General features: G+C 39.1%; 3 protein-coding genes across 15 annotated transcripts in view; 1 reads left to right on the top strand and 2 right to left on the bottom strand.

Annotated features, from left to right (window-relative positions):
• Positions 1–2,624, bottom strand: part of EIF2S1 (eukaryotic translation initiation factor 2 subunit alpha) — a 19,191-nt gene extending 16,567 nt beyond the window's left edge. Inside the window, exon 1 of one of the 3 annotated variants that reach the window (XM_033851033.2) lies at positions 2,485–2,624. The gene's annotated coding sequence lies outside the window, so the exon portion shown is untranslated. Of the gene's footprint in view, positions 1–1,920; positions 1,941–2,484 lie in introns of those variants that run through there. The other 2 variants (XM_033851035.2, XM_019922304.3) reach the window with 2 other exon arrangements.
• On the top strand, positions 2,605–16,096 carry ATP6V1D (ATPase H+ transporting V1 subunit D). 4 transcript variants are annotated; one of them, XM_033851036.2, is made up of 9 exons: positions 2,605–2,733; positions 7,666–7,783; positions 8,565–8,644; positions 10,229–10,296; positions 11,033–11,077; positions 12,172–12,275; positions 12,728–12,794; positions 13,996–14,074; positions 15,197–16,096. In XM_033851036.2, the coding sequence occupies exons 1-9, from the start codon at positions 2,708–2,710 to the stop codon at positions 15,336–15,338; spliced, it is 729 nt and encodes a 242-aa protein (XP_033706927.1). In that variant the 5' UTR covers positions 2,605–2,707; the 3' UTR covers positions 15,339–16,096. The 4 variants fall into 4 exon arrangements, with proteins under 4 accessions (XP_033706927.1, XP_073656442.1, XP_019777902.1 ...); XM_073800341.1 differs by lacking the exon at positions 2,605–2,733 and adding an exon at positions 2,766–2,784; XM_019922343.2 differs by lacking the exon at positions 2,605–2,733 and adding an exon at positions 3,150–3,307.
• A 1,708-nt stretch (positions 16,097–17,804) lies between these two features.
• Positions 17,805–21,638, bottom strand: part of PALS1 (protein associated with LIN7 1, MAGUK p55 family member) — a 100,394-nt gene continuing 96,560 nt past the window's right edge. For all 8 annotated transcript variants that reach the window (XM_073800338.1, XM_073800336.1, XM_073800337.1 and 5 more), the window contains one exon: positions 17,805–20,853. In XM_073800338.1, the coding sequence (XP_073656439.1) occupies positions 20,677–20,853 (177 nt within the window). In that variant the 3' untranslated portion in view covers positions 17,805–20,676. The remainder of the gene's footprint in view (positions 20,854–21,638) is intronic.

Below are 21,638 nucleotides of genomic sequence, written 5' to 3' on the forward strand. Positions count from 1 at the left end.
ATTAGTATTAACCTATCCCGTATAACAAAAAATAAAGCTGCATATTAATAATAGTGGCAGAGATGTATTTCTCTTTGAAGCCTGACAAAACAGGGATTTAGCAAATAAAGGGAAGCAGACATTCAATTACCCACCAAGAAACAGCTGAGCTGGTTGTTTCATTTTTAAACAGGGCTTTTTTTTTTCTTGGACAACTGTTGTCAAATATCTGCATGTAAAGTACTAAAATTTGAGAGCTGAAAAAGTTTCAAACTGGATATAAAAATAAACGTTATGGAAATGTATGAAACAGTTTTAAGAGATTTAACAGGTGCTAACCGCTTTTACTCACCAAGTTTCTTCAAATAGTAAAGCCAATAATTTTGGAGAAGCAAGACTTAATTCAATTGTAAAAGAACATAGGCAATCGTGTAAAAGAATCCTGAAGGGAGATATGGATGCTAATGCTTCAGGAGGTACAAGTCTCTTTGCAATAGACGGTGTAAATAAAGGAATACTGCTAATGGTATGTCATTCCCAGTAAAAGACAAGTAATGGAGTATAAAAAAAATCTACTTTGCAAAAGAACCTGCATAATGGTTAACAGATTTTGAACCTATCTCCTTATTTATGGAAATATTATGCTAATAACACTAACTTTGAAAAAAATCAGTCAGGAAAATAGGAGTCACACATCAAGTATCTATCAGCCCTTTTACATAATTTTCAAAGCACTTCGACTTATTTTATTTTGCCCTCAATAGGGTCCTCAAGTCAGGCAAGTAGCATAGCCTGACTTTGGGAATAGTTCTAGACTTCGCTCTCCTACTTACTAGCTGTGGCTGCTTGGGAAATGCATTCCCATTAACTGTAGTTTCTAGTGTGTGCCATGTACTTCACCGGTTTGTGGCGGGTATCAAATGAAATAATATACATGTGATAAAATTTGGAAAGTGTAATGTGCTATACAAATATAAGCTATTAAAAGGCAAAGGAGGTATCAATTCCATTTTGTAACTTAATTCATTAAACAATTATTATTAAAATAAAGTATTAAATGACTTCCTCAAAGACAAATGCTTACTAAGTACAACAGGAGCTAAATCCAGGTCATCTGACATTGACTCCAGAGTTTAACCCACAAAGCCTCAATATGTCAGAGTACTACAATACAGTATGTGTTCTCCAGTAAAGAACACACATCTTTCAAAATACATGAACTGAATTCCAAGATAATTTCAAATACCCTGCAATGTCAGTAATTTTGCCTGGTCAAACAGTAGGCAGGACTTCTTAAACCACTGCATGGTCAAGTCGCCATAATGGATACAGAAGTCCACATTCGTTTCCAAAGTAAAGTATGATGTGATAGAGGCAACTCCCGTGATCATTCTGATTCGGCCCTAACACTTAGTTACGTTCTGAATGCTCGTTTTTACTACATAAATGCTACACAAATAAAGCTTTTAAACTAGTTCACTGTCATTGAAATAGGAAGCACCCATCTCTAAAAACATTACTGTGCATCTTTTTGAGATGTTTTGAGAATCGCTAACTGTCATGTGGCAGCCAATGAACTGAGAAGAGGCAGTAAAGCTCTATGTAAATAATTCCAAACTGTTGAAAGACACAGAGTTACAAGGTTTTTTCCCCTTGGATAACAGCTTAAATCGGTAGAAAAAACAAGACTTCTTTGCTACACCTTTTCCCCAAGAAACAATGTTTCTTGTTAATGAACGTTAAAGTAGCCTAAGTTTGGGGCGCTGACAAAAGGGACCTGAAATTCCCGTATCTTATGTGTTTTAGTTCTGCTTAACCGTAAGATCACAGCGCGTATTTCTACAAGTCTATTCTCATCGGTGCTGAAACACGGCAAACCGATACGAAAAGTAATAAATTCTTCAATAGGATCTTTTAGTGCCATCTTAAGGAGCGACTCACTCTCCAGAAACGCACCACTCCAGCAACACAGGGCGAAAGCAGCTTCGATTTTTTTACTATCACTTATCAGATGAACAAACTTGGATCTTTTTTTTAACCCAACTCTTGTCAATATCGTGGCCCAATCAACGGGTTCCTTGAAGTGCCAGGTCTGGTTACAATTGAGAGTATTTGCTGGGGCGGAAGGAAAAAAAAAGAAAAAAAGGATGGAACTCTCAGGCCCGGAAAGGGCAAAGTGTTCGCGTCCCGGGGCGGGGGCGTCACGGCATTCTCCCAAGGCCGCCCCACCTCACGGCGTCCCCACTTGAAGCACACTGAAAGGGCTGTTCAGTCACTCGGCCCGCCTCCCTTCACGAGAGGCCTCCGTTCGCACCATGACACCTCTGCTACACGGGGAGACCGACACGGAGCCGGCGGGCGGTGGCAGCTGTGTGCAGACACTTCCCGCGCAGGGACGGGAGAAGGAGGGGGTGTTAGCCCGGGGCCTACCCTCTATCGATCACCCATGTCACTGGACACAAGCAAAGTGAATTCCTGGAGAAACCGATCGGGGCGACTAGTCACCTGAGGTATGTGTGTGAATCCCGCACTGGTGTCCGGCGCCACGCTCTTCAATCGGAGAGACCAGACTTGATGCACCCGTAGCAGCCGCCGACTCTCCTCAGCGTGCGCTTCGCTCGACCCCACCGCGCATGCGGAACCACCTCGCAGCACGCAAGCGCCAACAGGATGGAGGCCCCTCTTCGTCACTGACCATGGAGTCCAGGTCCTCCGAGAACAAAGAAGAATGTGGACCTTAGGAGGACCTGAAAAGTACGTTTTCTCACTGTCTTTAGCTTTCGCTAAGTAACCTTCAAGGCGCAGGTAAGAGGGAGGACTCTGATTCCTTGTCCCTGAAAAATAAATCCTCTCTGAAATCTTTAGTCAACCATGAGGTGGCGCTGTGACCAAAAATGAAAAGTGGAGGAAGAGAAGGAGTGTACTCTTCCCTGTTCTTTCGCCTCGCCCTGCGCAGCCGCCTGGGAGCTGCAGACTGGGGGGGGGGGGGAGGGCGGGGCGGGGGGGGGGGGGGCTAGAAGACGAACCGGAAATGAGAGGCGGTTCCGGGGTGCGCGCGCCTCAACATCCGGGCATCGCCTTCTTCCTGTCGCCTTCCCCACACCCCTACCCCCAACCCCTACCGACAGGAAGCGGAAGTTAAGAAGGCGTATCTTGGCTGCCTCTTAGCAACGCCAGGGGGTCACGGGACACAACCAGCTGACTCAGGTAGCGCTAGACTCAGTGGGTGGGCTTGTTGCAGCCACGATTGTCCGGCCAGGGACCCGGGCCGAACAGACATCGTCAGAATGTCGGCCAAAGACCGAATTGAAATCTTTCCCTCGAGAATGTAAGTAAAAGAATGGAACGAACAGGTGTTCAGGAAGACCTGCCCGAGCCGCTGTCCCTACATACCCTGGACCAGCAGCGGGGCTCCTTGTTTCCTGGGCCGACCTGAGCTCTCTCCAGTCTCTTCTCGTGAGTCCAGGGCGAGGCTCCCTGAGGGGCCCCTTACACATTCCTCTGAGTGAACCAGACTGGACAGGGCAAGTCCAGCCCGTGAGAACAGGCGCCCGGCCTGCTGGCTTTTGTAGAGATCAGCTGACTTTAGTCATTAATCGAGCCATTCATTCCATATTCCCTTATTGATCCGGACACTGGATTTATATAACTATGAATCGTCGCCACTCTTGCCCTAACAGGGCTCACAGTTTAGTGGAGGGATAGACAAGCGGACGAAGTTTGATAAATGCTTGTTTTTTGTTTTTTTTTTGCGGTACGCGGGCTTCTCACTGTTGTGGCCTCTCCCGTTGTGGGGCACAGGCTCCGGACGCGCAGGCTCAGCGGCCATGGCTCACGGGCCCAGCCGCTCCGCGGCGTGTGGGATCTTCTCGGACCGGGGCACGAACCCGCGTCCCCTGCATCGGCAGGCGGACTCTCAACCACTGCGCCACCAGGGAAGCCCTGATAAATGCTTTGAGAAGAGAAGTCTACTGCGGTGGGAAGCAGCCTTCTAAACCAATTTGGGTGTTGAATCGAATCGCCCTAAAGTGGGCGTCAGGTTCGATCTTGGATACCCATACTCATTTTCCAAGATCCCCTGAAATGTCACATGTGGTGGGAAGCTAGACCTGAATTTCCGAGGCACTCCTTTTGTCTGTCACTGTTGCATGTCATTCAGACTTCTGTTAATATCACCCATCACATTGTAAAGTGCATATTTGTTTATGTATATTTACCACTGGACTGTGAGCTCTCTCCAGGATGAGAAGTGTCTTGATTATTAATCCACAGAAGGTCCACAAAAAATGTTACTTAAATGAACCCATGCCGTGGAGTCTGTTCAGTTGTGGCCTCCTTTTCTCTTTGGGCCTGAATTCTTTGTCAGGAGAAAAATTTTAAGTTTTCTCAAACGTGCCTAACAACTTGTGGAAGGTGAGGATTGTTCTTATTTGCCCTCTCCCCCTCCCCCTCTTCCTTTTCCTCTTTTTTTCACTGAGGAGCAGAAAATCAGTTTTGGCTTTGACACTTAGATCTTTTGATTGTGGTCCTATCTCTTTGGGGGTGTTCTGCTGTTTTTCTTTATTTTGACTTTTTCTCAGAGAATCTGAGGATGCTTTAAAATAAGAGTTGTATTTTAACCCCCAAACCTAGATTTCTGTACCTACCTGGGTGGCTACAGCTTTTAACGAAATGAAGGGGATTTTGTTTGTTTGGTTTCTGCCTTTGCCTATTGACTTTCTAATAGCTGTTAGTCCTAGGTGGGAAGTAAGTCAGTTGTGGAGAAAGGCAGTGCCTGTGAAATAGATAAGGCTCAGGACTACCCTGGGGTAGTGAGGACTGTAGAACTCCCAGCACTTAAAGACTGACTCCATCCAAACCTCTGCCCTAAGAGACACCAGACTCTAGCATGGCTTCTAGTAGCCTAAGGCTATGTTCCTAGAATGACTCCAGCCCCTAGTAAAATGCCTGCTTGAGAAAACTCATCCAGCCAGAATTTACTCTTTGTTCTATGCAACACCTGAGACTATGCCCCTGACCTCCCTTCCTTAATTGCCTGCTAGCAGACACAGCTGGCCTGATGGCATTTCCAATGCCCAACCTTTTGGAATTTTTCTCTGACTCGCATCCACTCTCACTCTCCTCGCTCATTTTAAAATGCCTAATCACCTGTGCACAATCAGAAAGGAGCTCAGCTCTTTCCCCTGCTGTCAGTGGTTACTGAATAATATCTGTTTTCACAGTTTTAATGTCTGGCTGTGTTTATCTTTGCTAGTAGTCAGAATGTTAACATTTTGTTTTGTTTTGTTTTTACTTTGAGACTAAGAGGTGAAAATACACTCTTTGGGCTTAGACAAGAATGATAGGTTTGTGAATGTGAAAATTGCTATTTGAGAGCACTCAGCTTGCCGATTGAGAGGAAAATCAGGTGCAGGAAGTAACTGCTTCTCTAAGTATTTTCCCCAAGGCTTATCAGCAGGTACTTTGTCATGTAGTCAGATGTTTTTGATTCAGCTGGAAGCAAAGTCATCATCCTAGCTGAAGGTCAAACATTTTTTGTAGGGCCAAGCAGCTCTGTAACTTGTAAAATAACAAGTGTTTAAAGAGCGAGGCTAGGAAACACACTAGTGACTTCTGTTTCAGACACTACTACCTTACAGTGTTATCCTGTGAAATGGGGCTGTCACCCACTTAGGCACCAGAGAGAGCAAAACAAGTTTAGAGTGGAAGCAAAAGAGGCATGACGGATTTGGAGTCAACAGAAGTCAGTCACATCCAGGTTCTCCTACATACTGGCTATAAGCCTTTGGGCAAGTCACTCTTTGAGTCTCAGGAATTAAAATTTGTCTGTTTCATGAGAAAATAAATTAAATATAGGAGGAAATTAAAATTAGCGTGGTGAATTCAGTTTTATGAACCAGTTCACCTTTTTACTGTAAACTTGCTGCCATTTGCAGTACTAGGGCTTGACTTAAATTTGGTTCAACTCTTTGAGCCCAAAGTCTGGTGGTTAGTGTCAACAACACGGTACATTGGGGTGCATAGCTCTTGCTCAGGCTGGAAGCTGAACCAGCTTCACTTGGTTAGACCTCCAGTGAAGCTAGTCAGTGCAAATTCAGCCACTGATAGCTAGTTTTTCAAAGACAGAACTGTTCACCTGAATTATGTCCCCTTAATCTATAGGTGAGGTAGTATGGCACATGGTTGGGGTACAGTGGACCTAGGTTTGAACCTTGGTTAAATCCCTGGAGTCAGAAATCTGTTTCAGGCCTTGCTCTGCATTTTCTTCACCGAGTGACTGTGGGAAAGTCGTTTCACTTTTCTGAGCTTCGTTTTCCTATCTTTTAAGATAATGTCTAAAGCCCCTTCCAGCTATAGAATTATTTTAGTAATCTTTGGCCTATGGTAGAAGATTCAGTATAATCTAAGAATTTAGTCAGAAGTTTAGCAAAAACTATTTTGCAGTTGGTAATAACACCAGTCATATGAAATTATGTCCCCTTAAATCACTTTAGGTATGTTATACAATTGATTATTGAATCTTATTATCCTTTCTCATTATTAAATTTTATCTGGCATATGGTAGCAAGAATGGAAATGTCAATTTCTGCTGTTGCTTTCTTGACTTTGGTTTTGGGGTTTCTGATGAGAAAAGATTGAAATAGGGAGGTAAGGAGATTTAAGTGGCTTGTCACTTCTCAGAAGTGTTTACTTATATGTGTCATTTGTTACCTGGAGTCATTTACAAATTAGTAAAGTGATTGGTAGTAGAGTCTTAATTGATGATATCAAAACACTTCAATGCCACACTTTTAATGGAAAAAGTGATAAATGATTGTGGTATGAAATACAGAAGGTAAAACAGAATATAGTAGTAAAAAGTAAATCCATCTTTTTCACTCAACCTCACTTTCCAAAGGAAACTGTTACCACTTTCTGTGAACCTCTCTAGAACTATTCTCTTTATATAAGCACATTCATCCCTTACTGTGCATAACTGAGACAATGTAATATGAGGAGCACATGCAGATCTACCTTCCTCTTTTTTTTTAATGGCTTCATATCATTCTGTTGTATGATGAACCGTGATTTGTGGAACATTTAACTTGTTCCCACCCTTTTGCTATTATAAATAAGGCTGGACTACTCGTTCTTGACCTTGTACATGTTTTTGTGTACATGTGGGAGTAAATCAGGGGGATAAATCCCTTAAAGTAGAATTGTTGGTCCTGAAGGTAAATGCATTTCAAATTTTGACATATATCATTGGACAGATTTTTTTTTCTTAGTGCATACCTAATGGAAACATATACTGTTTTAACTCACAAATCAAGTAATTATTTAAACTATGCTGGTATCATAAAATAGTTCTAATAAATATTTATTAAATCATAATAAAATTTATTAAATTATTAACCAATTAAGTAATATTTATTATTATAATTTATTAAATTATTAATGTTATTTATTAACTTATTTATCAAATTATTAAGTTCTTATTAAAGGATTGTTTCTGTTTTAAATAAAAAAGACTTCTTATTTATGGAACACTGAGGGTGGAAATCTACAGTATTGAGAAACCAATTAAGCCTGTCAGTTACAAATGGTATATATTCTTGCTCTCATGACATCAAGGAATTCGCATAATTTTAACACCATATTGGGGAAGTATTTTTATTTTAAATGTCTTTAACTTTATTTACATAGGGCACAGACCATCATGAGGGCTCGGTTAAAAGGAGCACAGACAGGTCGAAACCTCCTAAAGAAAAAATCTGATGCCTTAACTCTTCGATTTCGACAGATCCTTAAGAAGATAATAGAGGTAGAGTGAAGTTTGCTTAGAATTGTATTTATTTTAGAAGTGTCTATGGAAAATCCAGCACGACTGTTGGCATTTTAATTAAACATTTTTCTTTCAAAAGTAAAAATGCCATTGTAAATGTAACAAGTTTCAGAAAGTACATTTAATAAGATTCAAACTCTTTACTCTTGCCCCCAAACCCCACTTGATCTGCTCTGGCCCCTGCCTGCCCCTCTGATCTCATTTGGAGCTTTTTTTCTAATATCCTCCTCTAGGACCTTTGCATTAGCTGTTTCTAATGCCCGAAATGCTCTTTCCCCAGAATTTATTATAACTGTCCTCTGGCCTGTCTGGTAACTTTCTACCCACCTGTCCCAGTTTTTCTTCTCTTTCAAAAAAAATTATTGTGTATTCTCAAACATTAAATATTCCAGATTTTAGAATCACTGTGCCATTAGGATTTTGAGAGCAGTATAGTGAATTTAAAAGATTAATTTGAGCAAAACAGCATGGACTCATTCAGGAATAAGGTCGGCCCTTCAGTAAAGATTCAGTTTTCTATTTCTTAGTGCCTTTGTTCCAGTATTTTAATTATAAAACTCATGGTTTTGCAACATTGTTAGTAACCATAACCAAAACTGTTCAAGCAAAATTGGATATATTTATTTTATTGTTACCAAATCAATATTTACATGTACACCTGGTGTAAAATACTGATGGTTGTTAAAGGAACATGATTATGATATGATTTTTCCCTGTAAAAAAACTTGGTTTTATTGGCTGTTGGTTTTTGCTTTTCCAGACTAAAATGTTGATGGGTGAAGTGATGAGAGAAGCTGCCTTTTCACTTGCTGAGGCCAAGTTCACAGCAGGGGACTTCAGGTAAGAACACTTAAGTGGGGTGTTTTGAAAAACAAAGTGCTATCATGTTCATAATTTCATGTAAAAGCCTCTTTTAATTTAAAAAAAATACATAAGCATTAAAGACAAATGATATAGTAATAATAAGAACACTTTTAACCCCATCACCTTAACACTTTTGTGTTTATTACCACCCACGTGTATCTGTTACATAGTTGCAGGCACAGAATACTTAATATTTTACAGTCCATTTTCATTTAGTATTGTATCATAAACATTTTTCCCTATTTTCACATAGCTGCATAATCTTTAGATGTATGATAATGTATTAACGTTTTCCTGTAATGGTGGGCCTTTGGGTTGATTTTCAGATATTTGGATTATTAGAAAAGGTGCCATGAACATCTTTATGTATATATTTTTAAATTTCTGTTGAATTATTTCCTTAGGAAAATTTTTGAGAATGGAATTGGTTGTTTAAAGGGCATGGACTTTATGGCATATGTCAATGTGTGCTTTACAAAGTGTACAAAATGGCTTAGTTATTGCTTTACATATGTTATGTTTGGTTATGTCATTTGGTTCTCCAAATAAGCCTGTGAGGTGGACCAGGCGAGCATTGTTGTTCTCAGTTTAAGTTTAGTGCCTTCCTAAAGTCAAATGACTACTCAGGGGCAGAAGTGGAAGTTTTCAGGGTTTTTGATTTTAGTCTTCTTTACCAATAACACAATGCCTCCATTCTTAGTTTGTGTTATCTGGGAACATTACCTGTGGACAGTCTTACAGCTTGAGGGGCATAAGACCTTTTTTTTTTTTTTTTTTTTGCGGTACGCGGGCCTCTCACTGTTGTGGCCTCTCCCATTGCGGAGCACAGGCTCCGGACAGTAGGCTCAGCAGCCATGGCTCACGGGCCCAGCTGTTCCGCGGCATGTGGGATCTTCCTGGACCGGGGCAGGCGGACTCTCAACCACTGCACCACCAGGGAAACCCGACCTTTTTTTTTTTTTTGTCATAAGACGTTTTGAAGTAGTAGACTTTTAATTTTTGCCAGTGTTGGTAGGATAACAATTTGCATTGACTTTTCCATGAGAGGGCGGGAATAAATAGTGTGTATGTGGTATGTGAAGGTGTTTTAGGGTGGTTTTGAGGAAGACACTTTATTTTGTGATAGTAACAGGTGGGGAGTCAGACAAAGCCAGATGGAAATTAGATAGATTCCAAGGTAAAGGAATTGAACTCCTGCTTAGGCACACCTACAGATTTGAACAGCAAACCCAGAAGGAAGGAACGTTTTCTCCAAATTACATTAGTGGAAAGAAAATCCCTAAAGTCACATCCATGCACCACATGTCTGATTGAAAACTTAAGCAGCCCATGTACATTAAAATCATTCTTTGTATTCTTATGGCTAATGTTTGAATATTGTTCATACTTTGCTCTCTGAGGCCCTCCTCTGGTAGCAGTGATTGTTCTTTTCTGAAAGAAGACAATCATCAAAGCATAATCATGACATCTTACTTTTGTTGAAGTCACCTGATGGGTCCCTGCTGGTTTATTTCTCACTCTAAAAACTCAACTAAATCAAGGCCTTTTCTTTTTCTGCAGCACCACAGTAATCCAAAATGTAAATAAAGCCCAAGTGAAGATTAGAGCAAAGAAAGATAATGTAGCAGGTAACTTTTCAACCCTTTGGAACTCTTGGCAGAGAAAAGATAACATTTTTAAATTAACCCGTTTATACAGCAAGATCTTGATGGCCCAATTAATCTTTTCTCCTTAGACAAAGTTGTTTGGCTTTACATGTTAAAACTTGTTTACTGGTGGTTGCCAGGGGATGGGGGTGGGGAAAGCTATTGTTCAGTGGATGTGAAGTTACAGTTATACAAGATAAATACATTTTAGAGACCTGCTGTACAGTAGTATAGTTACAGTTAATAGGGTGTTGTGCACTGAAAAGCTTAAGAAAGTAGATCTCATGTTGAGTGTTCTTAACACATACACACAGGAAAAGGGACACAAATCTTTTGGAGGTGATGGATATGTTTATTACCTTAATTGTGATGATGGTATCATGGGTATATGCATATTTCTATACTCATCAAAATGTATACATTAAATATGTGCAATTATTTGTATATTATGTATACCTCAAAGATGAAAGAAAAAAAAAACAAACATTGTAACAGCCAGATCCCTTACTAAGGATAATTTGACTTTTGAATAGGAATGAACACTTAAGGAAGGTTCCTAAATTCATTCATTGAAACCAGTTACAGTTCCAGGCAATCTCTTGGCTTTTGAGTATTTGCTGAAAAAGAAACACAGGAAACAGTGGTTAAGAAACAGTACTTCAGAAACAGTACTTCAAGGACATGTTTGTGAATCCATATATGTTTCTGTGTTTAACAGGTGTTACTTTGCCAGTATTTGAACATTACCATGAAGGAACTGACAGTAAGTGTGAAACTTTTTATGTGTGTGTCTCTGGGTTCTTCCAGTTCCTCTTTAAATGAAACTTATTCTGGAAAATGATGATAAATAGACCTGCTTAGAGTTCAGTGGTTCCAGTGTTGGAAACCTTCTTTTTTTTTTTATTTTTTTTTTGGCCTCGCCGGGCAGCATGTGGGATCTTAGTTCCCCGACCAGGGATCAAACCCATGCCCCCTGCATTGGGAGTGTGGAGTCTTAATCACTGGACCGCCAGGGAAGTCCAGAAGCCTTCTTATCAGATATATTTGGGACAATAGTTTATCAGTTAATCAAAAAAGTGTTATTGCAGGGAGTCACAAAACATTATACATTGCTTAAAATATTTTATTTCAACCAAGAAATTTATAGTCATTTGCAATTTTAAAAATATAAGGCCATGGCCTTTCTTTGAGTATGAATCCACTGATTAGACTTCCATGTTGTCTGTCTGCATAAACCACACCCACAATGTATTGTTTATAATTTCCAGTTTGGGTCTTTTTAAAGTACAGTAAGATCTTAGGCACTGTGATACAATCTGAATGCTGAATCTTCCTAGACTTTTATAGCCAGCCTGCCCGATTTTTTTATAATTGTCTCACCTTTTCCTAATTTGACAGCATGTTTCAGGTAGTAACGCATCTTTGTTGAGTCTTTCCAAACTAATCAACTTTCTTTCATAGAAACAACAATATTCTTTCTTTGGCCCTCATATTAAATTGGTTCACATCAAATATTTAGTACTGCTTGAATAAAGAAGTAGAATATTCTAGTGAGTCACCTGTTAACAGAGAGTGTCAACCGTACTGGGGCATCAGGCAGTATAATCTACAAAGGGAAGGGGTGCATTCGTTAATCCAGCAAGGTAACTTCTCCTATAGTTAGATTTAGAAAGTATCCTTGTGCAAAACTACTCAGCAACATGTCCTACAGTTTTGGGGGAGTGAAATGGGCACTTAATGTTTGGGTTAGTGAATTTGTTTTTCCATGTTTGGTATTATTCTGACTTATCTTCTTTTGGGAAGTTTATGGGGAAGATTACACCCTAAATACGAATGTTGTCTGACTGGTTCTTTCAGGTTATGAACTGACTGGTTTAGCCAGAGGAGGTGAACAGTTGGCTAAACTGAAGAGGAATTATGCCAAAGCAGTGGAACTACTGGTGGAACTAGCTTCGCTGCAGGTAAGTTTCTGAAATGGTGGCTTCTGCACCATTGTCCCTACTTTTTACTACTAACAAAATGTTTGTGCAATGGTATAGTTTCACTCTTGGCTAGGTGAGAACAGCAATAGTCAATATAGATTTAAATGCAAATATAATATGGTTTATGCATGAAAGCCTTTTTTTTCCCCCCCTGCTTTGTAGCCAGTTAATATATATCTAGGTCATTAGTGTATGTTTCTCTTCTCATGCCATCTTTATAACTTCAGGTGAGTCTGAAGTAAACAAATTCTAATAGAATGGAAATCATGTTAGCTCTATGGAAATCTCATAAGAATTTTCTGTTCTTTAAGTATGTTGAAGTAGTCTTGGTTTCCAAATGTTTCTACAAGTGCTGAGTGAAGGCAAGTGGTGGACAGGGCATGAGTAGGAAGACTTTGTGCTTACATTATTAATTTATCCTCTTATTTTAGACTTCCTTTGTTACTTTGGATGAAGCTATTAAGATAACCAACAGGCGTGTAAATGCCATTGAACATGGTGAGTGTAAGCTGCTGTGAGGCTCTTTGTCCATCCTCTTGTCCGCACCTCCACATTTGTCACGGACCTACTAGGAATCAGGCACTGATCACCTGCTGAATAAGATGTTGCCCCTGCCCACAGTAGGAAGGGCAGTGAGTCAGTAATACAGATAACTGTTAGTAAATCCTTTGATAGAAGTGTGTGTATGATTTAGCGGGTAGTTAGAGGAGAGTGGTGAGTTAAAAAGTACGGAATGTTTTACTCATTTCTGATTATTCATGAATAAAAGGTGAAACTATTTCTCAAGAGCCCTAATGTTTTTGTAAGTTCTTTCCAATGACTGAGTGATAAATGTTTTTGAACACATGAAGTATTAAACTTTAAAGCTGTCTTTCTTAGGCCTTATGTCCTGTTCTCTTGCTGTTCTTCTTGATTTCTAAAAATAAATTTTCCCATTGAATGCATTTATTTTCCATCTCTCATTTCATTATTTTAAAACTATGACTGCTGAATGTTGCCACAGTACTTTTTGCTTAAGAAACTCAGTTTTCATTAAAGCAACACTTATTCAATTTTAAAGTAAGAAAGGAGCAAAATTTGAGCAGCAAGGAAATTATTTTGGTTGGGCTCTATTAGTGTTAAAGAGGAAGTTATCTCATTGTTTAAAAACTTAAAACACATTTCCTGACTGCTTGCTTGTGCCATCCTCTTGCATGGAATTGCAAGCAAAACAAAATGGATAAGGTAACAGTTTCAGTTCACAAGAAGTTCACATTCTAGAAGCAGAATAGGCAAATTCTGTGTAAAGTAGAACCTTATGATTGACACAAAATTCAACTTACTGTATTCTCTCTGCTCAATGCTCCAGTTTTTAACAATGGATTGCTGTTGTATTTAAAATAACATCTATTTGTAACATATGGTTCAATGTTACATATTCATATAAATTCAGTGTATTCAGTGTTGTATATATATCATGGTCCAGTGTTACCTGTCCATAGAAAAGACAGTATGAGGGCATATTCCAAAATATTTATAATTAGTTAACTATAGAGTGGTTGGATTATACTTCATTTTATTTCCCTGTGTTTTTGTTTTTTGCATTAAATGTACCTTTATTTTACAGTTAGAAAAAATAAGTTACTGTTATACAAATGAGCACTGGCAATTTGAAAAAAGATTTGAAGTTCTCACTATATATATATTTTTTAAACCCTAGTCATCATTCCCCGGATTGAACGTACCCTTGCTTATATCATCACAGAGCTGGATGAGAGAGAGAGAGAAGAGTTCTATAGGTTTGTTGGAATTTGCAGTTATTGATCATTTTTTGTTTTTCCATATTCCAAAAGCTCGATTTGCTGAGACATGTTGGCTTATGTTCTTTAGAATTAGCACAGCTTGGGACTTCCCTGGCAGTGGTTAAGACTCCACGCTTCCATTGCAGGGGCCATGGGTTTGATCCCTGGTCAGGGAACTAAGATCCCACATGCAGTGCAGCGCGGGCAAAAAAAAAAAAGAATTAGTACAACTTGTATTTTATTCTGATAAGAAACAAGGAAATAATATTGCCAAAGGCTGTGGAGATAGATCTGTGCCAAGTTTTGCACACACCTAAAATATGGCATCTCTGAAAACTCAGGCCCTTCAGAGAAACTATAAATAGCCTCGATAATTCTTTAAAATGAAACAATGATTTAGATGGGGTGTCTCCCACATAAAAAGAAACTGGAATTAATCAGTCAATCAACAAATATGTATTGCATGTTGGAAATGTTCCAGGAGAAGGTATAAAGTACTTGGGGACATTACATAATAATATAAATCATACCATTAGAAAGTCAGAGTACTTGGAGAGAAATGATACCTGTACAGGAATTAGCTCTGAACATTTAGAGCTAGTAGGGACAATAAATACTAAATAGGTGGTGTGCAGGGGTCAGTGTGTCAGTTTCAGAGAAGTGGGAGATAGGTGAAGGCAGGCGTATTCAGGAAAGACATAGCTGTCTTGGACCTTGAGTAGCTTCTGAGTATGATTTATAATCGTAATTAGCAAAATTTAGTTTGTCCTTCAGTTGATGTTCAGGGTTGTGGTAATCCAGATTGAATGATCCAAAATTTTAGTGTCTGAATGCTGAAAACCTGTTCCATTATCAGGGAATGGACATCAAAGTTTATTCACCCTGAGACAGGAGCTTTTGAAATCAGTTATTAGCTTAAAATGTGTGTGTATTCTACCTCAAATCTTTTTTTTTTTTTTAATGGGTTATAAATATGTTACTGAAATTGAAATTAATAAAGGTAGAATTTTGTTCTACTTTGTAGGTGTTTATTATCCTTGTTACAAAACTAGAAGAAATCAATTCTACTTAGTACCAAAACAGCATTCAGAAAATTCCCTCCTTTATTTTATTTTATAGGTTAAAGAAAATACAGGAGAAGAAAAAGATTCTCAAGGAAAAGTCTGAGAAGGACTTGGAACAACGGAAGGCAGCTGGAGAGGTGATGGAACCTGCTAATCTTCTGGCTGAAGAGAAGGATGAGGATCTTCTCTTTGAATAATCTTTCCTGCTCTGATTCCTTCAGAAGGCCTAACATGGCATCATTTTAATTCACGGTGTGTAGGTTTGGTATGTGTGGCTATTTAATTTTTAGCCTAAGAATTTCACCAGTTGTAAAATTCCCTGTTGTCTGTTTATGGGATTACCTTTGCAGAATCATAATTCAACAACCATTTATCACCAATGACATTTGGAGAACCTGCCCAGAAACTTACAGAATTTATTCTGCGAAGTGTCACCCTACTCCACTTACATGTCTGTTGCAAGTGACCTGCTTACCAACATATTAAGAAATTCCCCTTAGGAAACAGCAGTGGTCTCAGGCCAACACACGTAGGCCAGCTACTGCTGGAACACCCTTTGTTCCTACCTACTTGCACACCGTTGTCTGAGATTGCTGCAGCCATCCTTGTGTTAGTTACTGTGGGACTTCTCCTCAAACATTATGAAAACCTTCACTTATTCTTCCTTGAATGACAGGTCTGTCTTGTCTGTCATGGGAACAGTTCTGCCAATTCAAATGTGACTATGGTAATATACAGTAAAATGATTTAAAAATGAGTTGTTCCTTTTTTAATGAATTTACTGCTAAGTTGTGTTCTTATGCTCAGATCACCACATGGGATTGGCATCCAAAAAGAGCTTTCTCTGCAGACATGTATGAAGTGGGTAGCTTCCCTTTTCCCCCCTTCATAAACTTACTGAGGTGAGTGAGTGATTGTTGAATTTTGGGATACTAATAAATATGATTGCCAATGAGTTAAGAGGGCTTATTATTACTGCTGTTTTTTCTAAGAAAAAATAATTAATTCCCATTTGAGAGTAATAAGGTAACTGTAGTATTTTATAATCAGTAACAACTTGAGGCATTTGAATGACCATATTGGGTGACTGAGGTTTTTAGTAGTTTGATCTGGTGTGAGCCATCCATGATTACTCAGGCTTGCCTGCACTCAGTTATAGGCATTGTTTGACATGATTGGCCATGGAACAGTTTTTAATTAGTGAAATTGTGACACTAGCCTTAACCGTATTGTGTTTAAATCAACTGATATCACAGCATAGGCTAATTTTAAAGTAGGTAATTTTAAAATAATTTTGCATACATTTAACAAAGACCTACTATAAAATAGCTTAGTGGTATTAGACATTTGTGTTTTATCTATTATTATCTCATCACAACAACCATTAAGAGGTACATATTGTTTTAATCCTGCATTTCACAGAAGAAAATTTTGAGGCACAATGAGCTTGAAGTGGTGAATCCCAGATTTAAATCCAGGCAGTCTACCTTCAGAATTTTTACATCCTTAACTTCTATCCTTTTTGCCTCCCCTATGTTAAAAACTTTGGGTAAAGGTAAAGACATAAGGCCTGTCCTGGAGGAGCTGATTTTTAGGAAATCCTGTTGCTGCTCACAATAAAATCTCAGATTCAATGTAAATTCAGTAGTGATTGGAAAACCAACAACTGAGTTCGTAAGTCTTGAAAATAAATAGGTAACAATGAACTGCTTAATATTTAATCCTCCCAACAACACTCTAGTGAGTTATAAATACCATCATCTCCATTTTGCAGGTGGAAGGCAGGCCAAATGTATCTTGATTTCAGAGCCTTGGTTCTTAAGTGGTATGTATGTATGTACGGCTCTGTAGGGGGCAAAAATTAGCTGGAAAGTAGATGCAGAGAGCCAGGTTTCGTGGGTTTTCATTTAGATAAATTTATGTTCAACTTAAGGAACTAAGCCAGAGAAGTACCCTAGAGTTTTTCCTGTGGCACCATAAACCTCTGGTACTTACTGGCTTTGGCTACCCTCCCTACATAAGTAAGTGTAGAAGATTTTACAGTTTAGCATATTGTTAAAAAGAAAGAGACAAGAGTGGACAGAAAATTTGTTGTGTAGGGTTGGGGTGACTGGAGCTGTATGGGAAGGGAGTAGATCAGGAATAGGAATAGAAAGCTGGACTGGGGTAGCATGTGTGTGTATGTGTAACAACAAACACTTTCTGGTACATGATTGGCCTCCTTTGGGAGATGATACAGAGTAGGTATTATAGAAAAAGGGGAGGGATGAAGAATGGAGAATGAAAATATGTTATATATTTGTCAACAAGTCATCCTATCCTCAGTGTTCTCAAATTGGTGGTTGCATGTAGTGGAATTCGCCTGAGTATTACGTACCTTCTTCCCCAGAAAACTAGTTCCAGAGTTCGCAGCTTTAAGTTGTCTATCATCTATCTATCTATCTATCATCTTTAATACAGTTTAAACAATTAAGGAAACAGAACCTACATTTGTGCCAGTAGGGGGCACTCCCCCACTGTGAAGAATAAATTAAAACGTATTTGTGTTTCACCCAGAGGTTCCAACGGACTTGATTCTGGCAAAACTTGAAGACAAGGGTGGGTCATTTTAGATGTGTTGACACCTTGAATGGTAGAGGATATAAACACAGCAAGAGAAAGTATTCAGTGACTTTTTAAATTTGAAATATAATTTTACTTTTTATTTTTACATTACAATGTGCAGTGTTTGTTACATCTCAAAACAACAGAGTGCAGATACAGGCAGGATAAGAGTACAAAGGAGAATTAACAATAGATGTCAGAAAGGTTACCTTTATTAAGGCTAAATCCCTGGTTTAAATTTTCCACACACATTCACAGAATTACATTCAAATTATTCCTTAGGCCATGAGAAAAAGAAAAAAAAAATCCAGACATTAGATTTTCATAGAAAGCAAATCTGGATTAATCTAAACACTATTCTCCTTTCTGTTTGTTCTGACTTAAGGAAATTTAGTAAAGGAAGATTATTTCCTTACTTGAACTAACGTACATTTCATTAGCGATTGGTATCATTCCTATAAGTGGTTAAGACCTCCCTCCACACTGGGGTCTCCAATCAGAACCACAGAGGGACAGGAAATGGAATTGGCCAGAGCGGTGTAGGGCACAACTAGGTGGAGAGCAAGGCTTTTTTCCATTTTCTTTCAAGGAAGTCAGCAACAACTCAGTTTTCACTTTGTAGGGACTATGTCGAATATCAGCACATCCATATCACCAGGATTGAGGAAAGTTGGGATATAAACATTTCTATCCCTCTACCACTGCTGATGAGGAAGGAGAAAAATATATAGGACTTAACTGATCCCCAAAATACCTCATCAGCTTAGATTTTCAAGAAGTATACTACGGCATAGCATGTGCCTCGGTAGGGGACTTGGACTTGCTTGTTAAAGCCATGCCTGAGTCTGCATAGCACATGGCCCTAGTGTTGGCCCTGTGGTCTACAGGTAACTCAGGGACTAGCGCGGCAGCCGCTTACTGACACCGCCTGAAATCTCATTCTAACTTGACTCAAACTGCAAACGTTTTAGATCGTAGGGTTGAAAATAGTTGTCAGTTATGATAAGCAGCTCACAAAACTCCACTGTCTACCACAGACTACCTTTCATTCCTAAAGAGAAAGTATACTGGAAAACTGAAAAGATTAAGTACTTACAGTGCCTTGTTTTCAGTGCTGAAAATCACTGTGACCTTTGCATTTTCCTGCCATAAACTGGAGTGTTTCAGACCTGAAGAGACAGTATGTATGGCATTCCTTACCTCAACCTAGGAATGTTAACTTTCTTCCTAAGGAACATTATCTTGAAAGTATTTCCACACAAGATATATTCCACAGCCAACTTTGAGGCCATGTGAATTTCAACAGAAAAAGGCAGCATATAAACTGTCTACAATTTGTTCAAATAATATTATGCAAAGGAGAAAAACTCAAGTATGTACATGACACTGAGACAAACTACTCATTAAAAACAGTTGCTTATGTTAAATTAAGTGACAATTCAGTATTATTCCAGTGTTTAGCTTTGGGAACAGGAATTGTAGCTAAAGTCACCATATAAATAAAATCAAGACATTCACATTTGAGGTTGTTTGTCACACATCACACCATCCCTTAAGCCTTGAAAATACTACAAATTAACTTTCCATGCCAATTACAGAAGTTGAATTTTAAAGCTACAAGCTATAGAGACAGTATGAAAGTTTCATTAGCTTAAATGTTTTATGATTTAGCTTGTTGCCTTCTGATCATAAGAGGCAGACCTTATCAGGATAAAAACCTATTTCTATATGCTTAACTTTTCCCCTGCAATGTTCTTTTCCTAAAATGTTCAAATGACTTTCAGGTCATCTTTTCCTTCTGATCTCAAAGTCAATTGTCATATCATTTCCCTCATATAATTTTATTCCAATGCTGAACAAGTGTAATCAATGACCATTTGTCAATCCATTAAATATCAGTATACAGTACAGCAACTGTATTGATCACAAATTCCAGTTTATTACCTACATATATGGCACAGTCATCAAATTATACTGTGCTCATATATAAAAATGAAGAAACTGTCAAATGTGCTATGTCCTTTTATGCATGTAAAAAACTATTTGCATCATGAGGAAGAAACTTAACAGTCAACAGAGTTTATATCAATATCTGCCATTCGTAAAAATGTAACTTATACATTCTATTGTACTATGCAGATCAGGAAAAGGAAGTAAAAGTTACCCAATCCGTTGCAACGATTAAAGAAAAAAATTCAGAAAACCATTATACCTTTAAAAAGATCAGCATATGTTGTACATGTTTTAGAGCAGAGTCTAAAACAGGTGTGACTGTTGCATAAACCTTTCACATGTGCAGTGAAGTCTGATCCACAAGTTTGGGCTAAAAAATTGGTGCTTCTAACGGAATGTTTTTATGCATTAAAAGACATACAAATGAATTCAAACCTAACAACAGAGCAGCTCCAGACCAAAGTGGCACCATTTTTTTTTAAAGTAGTTCTGGTGACTAACCAAATACTGTTGTCTTGCCCAGTGCACAGAAGCAGTTTCCCTTCACCCACAAATTCCCATGAAGTCATTTAAGTTAACTGTTAAATAACATCAATATTTATTACTATGTGAGACATGGACCATTGTGTATACACACAAAAGTTTTTCATGGAAATATGACTAGGCAGAAAAGAGTTGGTTAGATGAAAACAGAATTAAAAGGTTTTTATGTGGATAAAATGGAACTGCTCTGTTGAAAACTTCCATTTAAAATCCCCAAATGAGGCAAGAACCTCTAAAGCCCATGTACAGAGAATAAAGAATGCTGTTAATGAATTGCCTAAGGGGATTTTCTTCTCACTAGTTGAAGATCTAAGAACAGGTCTACAATTTATACTGCCTGCCACCTTCTCAGAGACTTGCTCAGGTATCAGGGCTATCTTCCTATTGGCAGTTTGCCAGATCAAGTCCAATCATGCCACAGAATGGATGTTTCCTTCACCTCAGCCAAGTGGATGGCACCCACTGAGGTTCAGTATCAAGTTTGTTAATCAACCTAAGCAATTCCTGATAGGCTTTATCAAGATCCGAGTTCACAATTGCTGTGTCAAAGTAGTGGCCATTGTTCTGCTCCATCTCTCTAGTCTTCTCAATGATTTCTCTCAACTCTTCAGGCTGCAAAGAGAAGATAAAAATTATGAGGTAGGGGCTTCCCTGGTGGCGCAGTGGTTGAGAGTTCGCCTGCCAATGCAGGGGACAGGGGTTCGTGCCCCGGTCCGGGAAGATCCCACATGCCACGGAGCGGCTGGGTCCGTGAGCCATGGCCGCTGAGCCTGCGCGTCCGGAGCCTGTGCGTCCGGAGCCTGTGCTCCGTCCGCAACGGGAGAGGCCACAACAGTGAGAGGCCCGCGTACCGCAAAAAAAAAAAAAAAAATTAAGAGGTAGTCCATTCCTTACCAAAATATACAATGAGTCAGAGATGGCTGAAGAACAAGAAATGGCCTTAACACTGCTTTCCTTCTGTCTCTCAAAATACTCAGTCTCCAGTGTTCAACCCAACCCTGTCATGGCCACAGGGATTTCCTTTGCTCTGGTATCTTCAGCACTGACACTGCGAACCATTTGCAACTCAATATAACCTGTTTATACTGCTATTTAGGTTTTTATATATTTCTGTCTTATCCACAAGAAGAGGCTTCAAGAGCACAGACTGTTACTTTGAATTCCCTACAGACGTTCGTTTTCAAACATTTCAGGGCACCATAACCTCTTCCTAAAAATAACATCTTCTGTAACAGTGAACCTTTCTGGCAGGACCTCAAGTGCCACCTGCTCTTGGCTCTTATAAAGAACCCCTGCCCTCTATATCTGTTGCAGAGTTAAAAAGAGTAAACATCATGAGAAAAGGATCAACAGAATGGGTACCTTTTTCTATGAAAACACTGCTGGAAATCCAAGAT

This window comes from Tursiops truncatus, chromosome 2, assembly GCF_011762595.2.
Source record: "Tursiops truncatus isolate mTurTru1 chromosome 2, mTurTru1.mat.Y, whole genome shotgun sequence".
Lineage (NCBI taxonomy): Eukaryota > Metazoa > Chordata > Mammalia > Artiodactyla > Delphinidae > Tursiops > Tursiops truncatus.